Genomic DNA, 12,499 nt, shown 5'->3' with positions numbered 1-12,499 from the left:
ACACAGAGGGGGGTGTGGAGATCACACAGAGGGGGGGGTGTGGAGATCACACAGAGGGGGGTATGGAGATCACACAGAGGGGGGTATGGAGATCACACAGAGGGGGGTATGGAGATCACATAGCCTAATACAGAAGCATGTCTGTTCTACAAAATATATTCCTGAATAAATATATTCCCTTTATTAAACATATTCCGAAATAAATATATTCCCTTTATTAAATATATTCCCGAATAAATATATTCCCTTTATTAAATATATTCCCTTTATTAAATATATTCCTGAAATAAATATATTCCCTTTATTAAATATAATCCCGAATAAATATATTCCCTTTATTAAATATATTCCCTTTATTAAATATAATCCCGAATAAATATATTCCCTTTATTAAATATAATCCCTTTATTAAATATAATCCTGAATAAATATATTCCCTTTATTAAATATAATCCTGAATAAATATATTCCCTTTATTAAATATATTCCCGAATAAATATAATCCCTTTATTAAATATAATCCTGAATAAATATATTCCCTTTATTAAATATAATCCCTTTATTAAATATAATCCTGAATAAATATAATCCCTTTATTAAATATAATCCTGAATAAATATATTCCCTTTATTAAATATATTCCCGAATAAATATATTCCCTTTATTAAATATATTCCCTAATGTGTTCTCAAATATGAAATTTTCTCTGTTACGCTGTGTGCACGGCACTGACATGCATGATTGTTGCTGACACTCCGATGTTCAGATGAAAGGAATCAAACCATCTGTAATGCTTACCACGCGGCGCTCCACTCAGACAGTGGTGTGTAGCCTAATGTAGCCTGCTGGCAAAGTCATTCAAAGCCTCTACTTTATCACTCAGGTCTCAGGATGTACCTTTCCAGTCGACTATATTTTTGCATGTAATGTTGTTATTAAGAACAAACTCGGCCAACCCTATAGAATAGTTGGCCTGTTTACTTAGTCGACTTGTTCAATGCCAGATAAAGGCTGAAATTCCTATCGAGGAGCATTGAAGTTGCAAGAGCCAACCCTGTTTCTGGAGAGAGACTCTCCTGTAGGTTTACATCTATCTAGGCAAGGGCTCTCCAACCCTGTTCCTGGAGAGATACCTACTGTAGGTTTACAACTATCTAGTCCAGGACTCTCCAACCCTGTTCCTGGAGAGATACCTACTGTAGGTTTACATCTATCTAGGCAAGGGCTCTCCAACCCTGTTCCTGGAGAGATACCATCCTGTAGGTTTACATCTATCTAGTCCAGGACTCTCCAACCCTGTTCCTGGAGAGATACCTACTGTAGGTTTACATCTATCTAGGCAAGGGCTCTCCAACCCTGTTTCTGGAGAGATACCTACTGTAGGTTTACATCTATCTAGTCCAGGACTCTCCAACCCTGTTCCTGGAGAGTCCCTCCTGTAGGTTTACATCTATCTAGTCCAGGGCTCTCCAACCCTGTTCCTGGAGAGAGACCTACTGTAGGTTTACATCTATCTAGTCCAGGGCTCTCCAACCCTGTTCCTGGAGAGATACCCACTGTAGGTTTACATCTATCTAGTCCAGGGCTCTCCAACCCTGTTCCTGGAGAGAGACTTACTGTAGGTTTACATCTATCTAGTACAGGGCTCTCCAACCTTGTTCCTGGAGAGATACCTACTGTAGGTTTACATCTATCTAGTACAGGGCTCTCCAACCCTGTTCCTGGAGAGATACCTACTGTAGGTTTACATCTATCTAGTCCAGGGCTCTCCAACCCTGTTCCTGGAGAGATACCCTCCTGTAGGTTTGCATCTATCTAGTCCAGAGCTCTCCAACCCTGTTCCTGGAGAGATACCCTACTGTAGGTTTACGTCTATCTAGTCCAGGGCTCTCCAACCCTGTTCCTGGAGAGATACCTGGAGAGCTGCCTACTGTAGGTTGACATCTCTCTAGTCCAGGGCTCTCCAACCCTGTTCCTGGAGAGAAACCCTCCTGTAGGTTTTCGGGCCAACCCCAGTTGTTACAAACCTGATTAATCTTGTCAACCAGCTAATTATTAGAATCAGGTGCACTAGATTAGGGTTGGAGCAAAAACCTACAGAACGGTAGCTCTCCAGGTACAAGATTGGAGAACCCTGGGCTATATTATTTTAATTTAATTTAACCTTTATTTAATTAGGCAAGTTGGTTAAGAGCAAATTCTTATTTACAATGACACCCTACACTGGCCAAACCCGGATGACGCTTGGCCAATTGTGCGCAGCCCTATGGGACTCCCGATCACGGCCGGTTGTGATACAGCCTGGATTCGAACCAGGGTGTCTGTAGTGGCGCCTCAAGCACTGAGATGCAGTGCCTTTAGACCCCTGCGCCACTCGGGAGCCCCATATCCATGGTCCAATATTTAAAAATAATTTTTACCAATATGTTATTGGGCTCATTTCTAGAGGTGAAAAATGATAGTTTTGATGATGTCAGCATAATAAATAAAATAAATTCATTATAGAGAAGAGAATCCCCCGGAGTCCTTCAGCAACGGGACTGGAATTGGTCAAACTCGCAAAATGTACAAAATGATCCTCTTTCCCTAAAAACATGACGGTCATGACTTTCTGACATGAAAGGGTTAACTTTGGCCCCAGACAATCCATCTGAGATCAATATGAGTTTCAGTCATATTACTGTAAACCCCACACATAATGTATCTTCAAGAAAATGACCCATTTCTAGTTTGTGTTTGTTCTGGTTCTTCTTGCGTTTTATTTTTCCTTTGGGCACTTTTCTTCTGCCTGTTCTTTGGGTTCTAGTCCGTGTTAAAATGTAAAACACTTTGTGACAACCGTTTTACATAAAAAGGGCATATATTAAGTAGAGGTCGACCTCTAATATTAAGTAATGTGATTGAATGATGATGGATCACTCTGACATTGGTGTTTAGTCTCAGATGAGGTCCCCTCCTTTCCTCCATCCTGTAGAAATGTGGCCTGGTCCTGAGCTGGAAGAGGGTCCAAGGGGCTTCTGGGAAACTGCAAGGTAAAAACAAAACAGGTACAATACTTCTACTATACTTTCCCCCCTTTCCTTGTTGTGTTGTTACCGTGTTGTTACCTCCAAGCCCGTGTTGTTACCGTGTTGTTACCTCCAAGCCCGTGTTGTTACCGTGTTGTTACCGTGTTGTTACCTCCAAGCCCGTGTTGTTACCGTGTTGTTACCGTGTTGTTACTGCCAAGCCCGTGTTGTTACCGTGTTGTTACCCGCCAAGCCCGTGTTGTTACCGTGTTGTTACCGTGTTGTTACCTCCAAGCCTGTGTTGTTACCTCCAAGCCTGTGTTGTTACCGCCAAGCCTGTGTTGTTACCTTGTTGTTACCTCCAAGCCCGTGTTGTTACCGTGTTGTTACCTCCAAGCCCGTGTTGTTACCGCCAAGCCCGTGTTGTTACCTTGTTGTTACCTCCAAGCCCGTGTTGTTACCGTGTTGTTACCGTGTTGTTACCGCCAAGCCCGTGTTGTTACCGTGTTGTTACCTCCAAGCCCGTGTTGTTACCGCCAAGCCCGTGTTGTTACCGTGTTGTTACCGCCAAGCCCGTGTTGTTACCGTGTTGTTACCTCCAAGCCCGTGTTGTTACCGTGTTGTTACCTCCAAGCCCGTGTTGTTACCGCCAAGCCCGTGTTGTTACTGTGTTGTTACCTCCAAGCCTGTGTTGTTACCGTGTTGTTACCGCCAAGCCCGTGTTGTTACCTCCAAGCCGGTGTTGTTACCGTGTTGTTACCGTGTTGTTACCGCCAAGCCCGTGTTGTTACCGTGTTGTTACCGCCAAGCCCGTGTTGTTACCGTGTTGTTACCTCCAAGCCTGTGTTGTTACCGTGTTGTTACCGCCAAGCCCGTGTTGTTACCTCCAAGCCTGTGTTGTTACCATGTTGTTACCTCCAAGCCTGTGTTGTTACCGTGTTGTTACCGCCAAGCCCGTGTTGTTACCGTGTTGTTACCTCCAAGCCCGTGTTGTTACCGCCAAGCCCGTGTTGTTACCGTGTTGTTACCGCCAAGCCCGTGTTGTTACCGTGTTGTTACCTCCAAGCCCGTGTTGTTACCGTGTTGTTACCTCCAAGCCCGTGTTGTTACCGCCAAGCCCGTGTTGTTACTGTGTTGTTACCTCCAAGCCTGTGTTGTTACCGTGTTGTTACCGCCAAGCCCGTGTTGTTACCTCCAAGCCGGTGTTGTTACCGTGTTGTTACCGTGTTGTTACCGCCAAGCCCGTGTTGTTACCGTGTTGTTACCGCCAAGCCCGTGTTGTTACCGTGTTGTTACCTCCAAGCCTGTGTTGTTACCGTGTTGTTACCGCCAAGCCCGTGTTGTTACCTCCAAGCCTGTGTTGTTACCGTGTTGTTACCGCCAAGCCCGTGTTGTTACCGTGTTGTTACCGCCAAGCCTGTGTTGTTACCGTGTTGTTACCGCCAAGCCCCGTGTTGTTACCACCACGTCTCTAGAATGTCATGGTTGACCAGCCTCATGATGACTGTTTACATAGTGAGGTGATGAGACCAGCTTCATGTTTAGTTAAGGAGTTGGCTCTGGTTCTGTACAACAGATGGTTTTTAGAAACAAATGCACTTTTTTTTTTGATCGCTGATGTTCGGTACTCTTGTCCTGTCTTTTCCCCACCTGAGTGTACACTAGTAACCACTCTCTGTTTGTAACGTTAGTGACATCTTCCATGTCTCTCTCTCTCTCTCTCTCTCTCTCTCCCCCCGTCTCCATCTTCCCCTCCCCCCTCTCTCTTTCACTCTCTCTCTCTCTTTCTCCCTCGCTCCCTTCTCTCTCTCTCTCTCTCTCTCTCTCTCTCTCTCTCTCTCTCTCTCTCTCCGTCTCCCCCTCCCCCCTCTCTCTCTTTCACTCTCTCTCTTTCTCCCTCGCTCCCTCCTCTCTCTTTCACTCTCTCTTTCTCCCTCGCTCCCTTCCTCTCCCTTCCTCTCTCTTTCACTCTCTTTCACTCTCTCTCTTTCTCCCTCGCTCCCCTCCTCTCTTTCACTCTCTCTCTTTCTCCCTCGCTCCCCTCCTCTCTCTTTCACTCTCTTTCTTTCTCCCTCGCTCCCTTCCTCTCTCTATCGCTCGCTCTCTTTCTCCCTCCCTCTCTCCCTTCCTCTCTCTATCGCTCACTCTTTCTCCCTCGCTCCCTTCCTCTCTCTATCGCTCGCTCTCTTCCTCCCTCGCCCCCTTCCTCTCTCTTTCGCTCTCTCTTTCTCCCTCGCTCCCTTCCTCTCTCTATCGCTCGCTCTCTTTCTCCCTCGCCCCCTTCCTCTCTCTTTCGCTCTCTTTCTCCCTCGCTCCCTTCCTCTCTCTTTCGCTCTCTCTCTTTCTCCCTCGCTCCCTTCCTCTCTCTTTCGCTCTCTCTCTTTCTCCCTCGCTCCCTTCCTCTCTCTTTCGCTATCTCTCTTTCTCCCTCGCTCCCTTCCTCTCTCTTTCGCTATCTCTCTTTCTCCCTCGCTCCCTTCTCTCTTTCGCTCTCTCTCTTTCTCCCTCGCTCCCTTCCTCTCTCTTTCGCTCTCTCTCTTTCTCCCTCGCTCCCTTCCTCTCTCTTTCGCTCTCTCTCTTTCTCCCTCGCTCCCTTCCTCTCTCTTTCGCTCTCTCTCTTTCTCCCTCGCTCCCTTCCTCTCTCTTTCGCTCTCTCTCTTTCTCCCTCGCTCCCTTCCTCTCTCTTTCGCTCTCTCTCTTTCTCCCTCGCTCCCTTCCTCTCTCTTTCGCTCTCTCTCTTTCTCCCTCGCTCCCTTCCTCTCTCTTTCGCTCTCTCTCTTTCTCCCTCGCTCCCTTCCTCTCTCTTTCGCTCTCTCTCTTTCTCCCTCGCTCCCTTCCTCTCTCTTTCGCTCTCTCTCTTTCTCCCTCGCTCCCTTCCTCTCTCTTTCGCTCTCTCTCTTTCTCCCTCGCTCCCTTCTCTCTTTCGCTCTCTCTCTTTCTCCCTCGCTCCCTTCCTCTCTCTTTCGCTCTCTCTCTTTCTCCCTCGCTCCCTTCCTCTCTCTTTCGCTCTCTCTCTTCTCCCTCGCTCCCTTCCTCTCTCTTTCGCTCTCTCTCTTTCTCCCTCGCTCCCTTCCTCTCTCTTTCGCTCTCTCTCTTTCTCCCTCGCTCCCTTCCTCTCTCTTTCGCTCTCTCTCTTTCTCCCTCGCTCCCTTCCGCTCTCTTTCGCTCTCTCTCTTTCTCCCTCGCTCCCTTCCTCTCTCTTTCGCTATCTCTCTTTCTCCTTCGCTCCCTTCTCTCTTTCGCTCTCTCTCTTTCTCCCTCGCTCCCTTCCTCTCTCTTTCGCTCTCTCTCTTTCTCCCTCGCTCCCTTCCTCTCTCTTTCGCTCTCTCTCTTTCTCCCTCGCTCCCCTCCTCTCTCTTTCGCTCTCTCTCTTTCTCCCTCGCTCCCCTCCTCTCTCTTTCGCTCTCTCTCTTTCTCCCTCGCTCCCTTCCTCTCTCTTTCGCTCTCTCTCTTTCTCCCTCGCTCCCTTCCTCTCTCTTTCACTCTCTCTCTTTCTCCCTCGCTCCCTTCCCCTCTCTTTCACTCTCTCTCTTTCTCCCTCGCTCCCTTCCTCTCTCTTTCACTCTCTCTCTTTCACTCTCTCTATCTCCCTCGCTCCCTTCCTCTCTGTCTGTGTCTCTGTAGCGTTTGGTTTCTGTGAGTACAAGGAGCCAGAGTCCACCCTGCGTTCCCTTCGTCTGCTACATGAGCTGTTGCTGGGAGACAAGAAGCTGCTGGTCAAGGTGGATGCTAAGACCAAGGCCCAGCTTGAAGAATGGAAAGCTAGGAAGAGGAACTCCAACGGGGTGAACACACACACACACACAGAACATGGGGTGATCAGTAGACCTATGTCCTGTCTATCATCAGAGGTGATGAAGGACCGACTCAGATTTAATTACATATTTAATTTAACCTTTTATTTAACGAGGCAAGTCAGTTAAGAACACATTCTTATTTACAATTACGGCCCTACCACCGGCCAAACCCGGGAAGAAGCTGGGCCAATTGTGTGCCGCCCTATGCGACTCCCAATCACGGCCGGTTGTGATACAGCCTGGATTTGAACCAGGGTGTCTGTAGGGACGTCTCTAGCACTGAGATGGAGTGCCTTAGACCGCTGCACCACTTGGGATACAACCTATGATTCCATTTACAGCCAAGGTAAATATCATATCCTTTAGAAATGGGAATTCATAATGAGAACCATCCGTCTCCGCTTTCTGTTTCTGTCTCATAGGGAGCCATGTCAGAGGACGGGCTCAAGGAGGAGGAAGAGGAAGAGGAGGAGGAGGATCTTGATGAGGACACAAAGCGCCGTGACCAGATAGTGAAAGGGGCCATCGAGGGGTTGATCCGGGAGTACGGCAGTGAGCTCAACGCCCCTTCTCAGGACGGAGACAACCAGCCCCGCAAGAAGAAGAGAGAGAAGAAAGAGGAGGTAGTAGCGTCCGTTCCGCCGGAGAGAGGAGGTAGTAGCGTCCGTTCCGCCGGAGAGAGGAGGTAGTAGCGTCCATTCTACTGGAGAGAGGAGGTAGTAGCGTCCATTCCGCTGGAGAGAGGAGGTAGTAGCGTCCGTTCCACTGGAGAGAGGAGGTAGTAGCGTCCGTTCCACTGGAGAGAGGAGGTAGTAGCGTCCGTTCCACTGGAGAGAGGAGGTAGTAGCGTCCGTTCCGCTGGAGAGAGGAGGTAGTAGCGTCCGTTCCTCCGGAGAGAGGAGGTAGTAGCGTCCGTTCCACTGGACAGAGGAGGTAGTAGCGTCCGTTCCACTGGAGAGAGGAGGTAGTAGCGTCCGTTCCACTGGAGAGAGGAGGTAGTAGCGTCCGTTCCGCTGGAGAGAGGAGGTAGTAGCGTCCGTTCCGCTGAACAGAGGAGGTAGTAGCGTCCGTTCCACTGGAGAGAGGAGGTAGTAGCGTCCGTTCCTCTGGAGAGAGGAGGTAGTAGCGTCCGTTCCACTGGAGAGAGGAGGTAGTAGCGTCCGTTCCACTGGAGAGAGGAGGTAGTAGCGTCCGTTCCACTGGAGAGAGGAGGTAGTAGCGTCCGTTCCTCTGGAGAGAGGAGGTAGTAGCGTCCGTTCCACTGGAGAGAGGAGGTAGTAGCGTCCGGTCCTCCGGAGAGAGGAGGTAGTAGCGTTCGTTCCGCTGGAGAGAGGAGGTAGTAGCGTCCGTTCCGCTGAACAGAGGAGGTAGTAGCGTCCGTTCCGTTGGAGAGAGGAGGTAATAGCGTCCGTTCCGCTGGAGAGAGGAGGTAGTAGCGTCCGTTCCGCTGAACAGAGGAGGTAGTAGCGTCCGTTCCACTGAACAGAGGAGGTAGTAGCGTCCGTTCCACTGGAGAGAGGAGGTAGTAGCGTCCGTTCCTATGGAGAGAGGAGGTAGTAGCGTCCGTTCCGCTGGAGAGAGGAGGTAGTAGCGTCCGTTCCACTGGAGAGAGGAGGTAGTAGCGTCCGTTCCGCTGGAGAGAGGAGGTAGTAGCGTCCGTTCCGCTGGAGAGAGGAGGTAGTAGCGTCCGTTCCGCTGAACAGAGGAGGTAGTAGCGTCCGTTCCACTGAACAGAGGAGGTAGTAGCGTCCGTTCCACTGGAGAGAGGAGGTAGTAGCGTCCGTTCCACTGGAGAGAGGAGGTAGTAGCGTCCGTTCCGCTGGAGAGAGGAGGTAGTAGCGTCCGTTCCGCTGGAGAGAGGAGGTAGTAGCGTCCGTTCCGCTGAACAGAGGAGGTAGTAGCGTCCGTTCCACTGAACAGAGGAGGTAGTAGCGTCCGTTCCACTGGAGAGAGGAGGTAGTAGCGTCCGTTCCTATGGAGAGAGGAGGTAGTAGCGTCCGTTCCGCTGGAGAGAGGAGGTAGTAGCGTCCGTTCCACTGGAGAGAGGAGGTAGTAGCGTCCGTTCCGCTGGAGAGAGGAGGTAGTAGCGTCCGTTCCGCTGGAGAGAGGAGGTAGTAGCGTCCGTTCCGCTGGAGAGAGGAGGTAGTAGCGTCCGTTCCACTGGAGAGAGGAGGTAGTAGCGTCCGTTCCACTGGAGAGAGGAGGTAGTAGCGTCCGTTCCTATGGAGAGAGGAGGTAGTAGCGTCCGTTCCACTGGAGAGAGGAGGTAGTAGCGTCCGTTCCACTGGAGAGAGGAGGTAGTAGCGTCCGTTCCACTGGAGAGAGGAGGTAGTAGCGTCCGTTCCTCTGGAGAGAGGAGGTAGTAGCGTCCGTCCACTGGAGAGAGGAGGTAGTAGCGTCCGTTCCTCCGGAGAGAGGAGGTAGTAGCGTTCGTTCCGCTGGAGAGAGGAGGTAGTAGCGTCCGTTCCGCTGAACAGAGGAGGTAGTAGCGTCCGTTCCGTTGGAGAGAGGAGGTAATAGCGTCCGTTCCGCTGGAGAGAGGAGGTAGTAGCGTCCGTTCCTCCGGAGAGAGGAGGTAGTAGCGTTCGTTCCGCTGGAGAGAGGAGGTAGTAGCGTCCGTTCCGCTGAACAGAGGAGGTAGTAGCGTCCGTTCCGTTGGAGAGAGGAGGTAAAAGCGTCCGTTCCGTTGGAGAGAGGTGGTAGTAGCGTCCGTTCCACTGGAGAGAGGAGGTAGTAGCGTCCGTTCCACTGGAGAGAGGAGGTAGTAGCGTCCGTTCCACTGGAGAGAGGAGGTAGTAGCGTCCGTTCCGCTGAACAGAGGAGGTAGTAGCGTCCGTTCCGCTGGAGAGAGGAGGAAGTAGCGTCCGTTCCGCTGGAGAGAGGAGGTAGTAGCGTCCGTTCCGCTGGAGAGAGGAGGTAGTAGCGTCCGTTCCACTGGAGAGAGGAGGTAGTAGCGTCCGTTCCACTGGAGAGAGGAGGTAGTAGCGTCCGTTCCACTGGAGAGAGGAGGTAGTAGCGTCCGTTCCGCTGGAGAGAGGTAGTAGCGTCCGTTCCGCTGGAGAGAGGAGGTAGTAGCGTCAGTTCCGCTGGAGAGAGGAGGTAGTAGCGTCCGTTCCGCTGGAGAGAGGAGGTAGTAGCGTCCGTTCCTCTGGAGAGAGGAGGTAGTAGCGTCCGTTCCTCTGGAGAGAGGAGGTAGTAGCGTCCGTTCCTCTGGAGAGAGGAGGTAGTAGCGTCCGTTCCACTAGAGAGAGGAGGTAGTAGCGTCCGTTCCTCTGGAGAGAGGAGGTAGTAGCGTCCGTTCCACTGGAGAGAGGAGGTAGTAGCGTCCGTTCCACTGGAGAGAGGAGGTAGTAGCGTCCGTTCCACTGGAGAGAGGAGGTAGTAGCGTCCGTTCCACTGGAGAGAGGAGGTAGTAGCGTCCGTTCCGCTGGAGAGAGGAGGTAGTAGCGTCCGTTCCGCTGGAGAAAGGAGGTAGTAGCGTCCGTTCCGCTGGAGAGAGGAGGTAGTAGCGTCCGTTCCGCTGGAGAGAGGAGGTAGTAGCGTCCGTTCCGCTGGAGAGAGGAGGTAGTAGCGTCCGTTCCGCTGGAGAGAGGAGGTAGTAGCGTCCGTTCCGCTGGAGAGAGGAGGTAGTAGCGTCCGTTCCGCTGGAGAGAGGAGGTAGTAGCGTCCGTTCCTCTGGCGAGAGGAGGTAGTAGCGTCCGTTCCACTGGAGAGAGGAGGTAGTAGCGTCCGTTCCACTGGAGAGAGGAGGTAGTAGCGTCCGTTCCACTGGAGAGAGGAGGTAGTAGCGTCCGTTCCACTGGAGAGAGGAGGTAGTAGCGTCCGTTCCACTGGAGAGAGGAGGTAGTAGCATCCGTTCCACTGGAGAGAGGAGGTAGTAGCGTCCGTTCCTCTGGAGAGAGGAGGTAGTAGCGTCCGTTCCACTGGAGAGAGGAGGTAGTAGCGTCCGTTCCACTGGAGAGAGGAGGTAGTAGCGCCGTTCCACTGGAGAGAGGAGGTAGTAGCGTCCGTTCCTCCGGAGAGAGGAGGTAGTAGCGTCCGTTCCTCCGGAGAGAGGAGGTAGTAGCGTCCGTTCCGCTGGAGAGAGGAGGTAGTAGCGTCCGTTCCGCTGGAGAGCGGAGGTAGTAGCGTCCGTTCCGCTGGAGAGAGGAGGTAGTAGCGTCCGTTCCGCTGGAGAGAGGAGGTAGTAGCGTCCGTTCCGCTGGAGAGAGGAGGTAGTAGCGTCCGTTCCGCTGGAGAGAGGAGGTAGTAGCGTCCGTTCCGCTGGAGAGAGAGGAGGTAGTAGCGTCCGTTCCGCTGGAGAGAGGAGGTAGTAGCGTCCGTTCCGCTGGAGAGAGGAGGTAGTAGCGTCCGTTCCGCTGGAGAGAGGAGGTAGTAGCGTCCGTTCCGCTGGAGAGAGGAGGTAGTAGCGTCCGTTCCGCTGGAGAGAGGAGGTAGTAGCGTCCGTTCCGCTGGAGAGAGGAGGTAGTAGCGTCCGTTCCGCTGGAGAGAGGAGGTAGTAGCGTCCGTTCCTCTGGAGAGAGGAGGTAGTAGCGTCCGTTCCACTGGAGAGAGGAGGTAGTAGCGTCCGTTCCACTGGAGAGAGGAGGTAGTAGCGTCCGTTCCTCTGGAGAGAGGAGGTAGTAGCGTCCGTTCCACTGGAGAGAGGAGGTAGTAGCGTCCGTTCCACTGGAGAGAGGAGGTAGTAGCGTCCGTTCCACTGGAGAGAGGAGGTAGTAGCGTCCGTTCCACTGGAGAGAGGAGGTAGTAGCGTCCGTTCCACTGGAGAGAGGAGGTAGTAGCGTCCGTTGCACTGGAGAGAGGAGGTAGTAGCGTCCGTTCCACTGGAGAGAGGAGGTAGTAGCGTCCGTTCCACTGGAGAGAGGAGGTAGTAGCGTCCGTTCCACTGGAGAGAGGAGGTAGTAGCGTCCGTTCCACTGGAGAGAGGAGGTAGTAGCGTCCGTTCCGCTGGAGAGAGGAGGTAGTAGCGTCCGTTCCGCTGAACAGAGGAGGTAGTAGCGTCCGTTCCGCTGGAGAGAGGAGCTAGTAGCGTCCGTTCCGCTGGAGAGAGGAGCTAGTAGCGTCCGTTCCGCTGGAGAGAGGAGGTAGTAGCGTCCGTTCCGCTGGAGAGAGGAGGTAGTAGCGTCCGTTCCGCTGGAGAGAGGAGGTAGTAGCGTCCGTTCCGCTGGAGAGAGGAGGTAGTAGCGTCCGTTCCGCTGGAGAGAGGAGGTAGTAGCGTCCGTTCCGCTGGAGAGAGGAGGTAGTAGCGTCCGTTCCGCTGGAGAGAGGAGGTAGTAGCGTCCGTTCCGCTGGAGAGAGGAGGTAGTAGCGTCCGTTCCGCTGGAGAGAGGAGGTAGTAGCGTCCGTTCCGCTGGAGAGAGGAGGTAGTAGCGTCCGTTCCGCTGGAGAGAGGAGGTAGTAGCGTCCGTTCCGCTGGAGAGAGGAGGTAGTAGCGTCCGTTCCGCTGGAGAGAGGAGGTAGTAGCGTCCGTTCCGCTGGAGAGAGGAGGTAGTAGCGTCCGTTCCGCTGGAGAGAGGAGGTAGTAGCGTCCGTTCCGCTGGAGAGAGGAGGTAGTAGCGTCCGTTCCGCTGGAGAGAGGAGGTAGTAGCGTCCGTTCCTCTGGAGAGAGGAGGTAGTAGCGTCCGTTCCACTGGAGAGAGGAGGTAGTAGCGTCCGTTCCTCTGGAGAGAGGAGGTAGTAGCGTCCGTTCCACTG

General features: G+C 52.3%; 1 protein-coding gene across 1 annotated transcript in view; it reads left to right on the top strand.

Moving 5' to 3' along the window:
* LOC139419133 (RNA-binding protein 25-like) overlaps positions 1-12,499 on the top strand; it is a 48,026-nt gene that overhangs the window by 1,834 nt on the left and 33,693 nt on the right. Inside the window, exons 5-7 of the mRNA XM_071169088.1 lie at positions 2,975-3,032; positions 6,633-6,793; positions 7,228-7,428. Coding sequence (XP_071025189.1) covers positions 2,975-3,032; positions 6,633-6,793; positions 7,228-7,428 — 420 coding nt within the window. The remainder of the gene's footprint in view (positions 1-2,974; positions 3,033-6,632; positions 6,794-7,227; positions 7,429-12,499) is intronic.

Source organism: Oncorhynchus clarkii, chromosome 10, assembly GCF_045791955.1.
Source record: "Oncorhynchus clarkii lewisi isolate Uvic-CL-2024 chromosome 10, UVic_Ocla_1.0, whole genome shotgun sequence".
Taxonomy (NCBI): Eukaryota; Metazoa; Chordata; class Actinopteri; order Salmoniformes; family Salmonidae; genus Oncorhynchus; species Oncorhynchus clarkii.
This window is presented reverse-complemented; position numbering and strand designations above follow the sequence as displayed.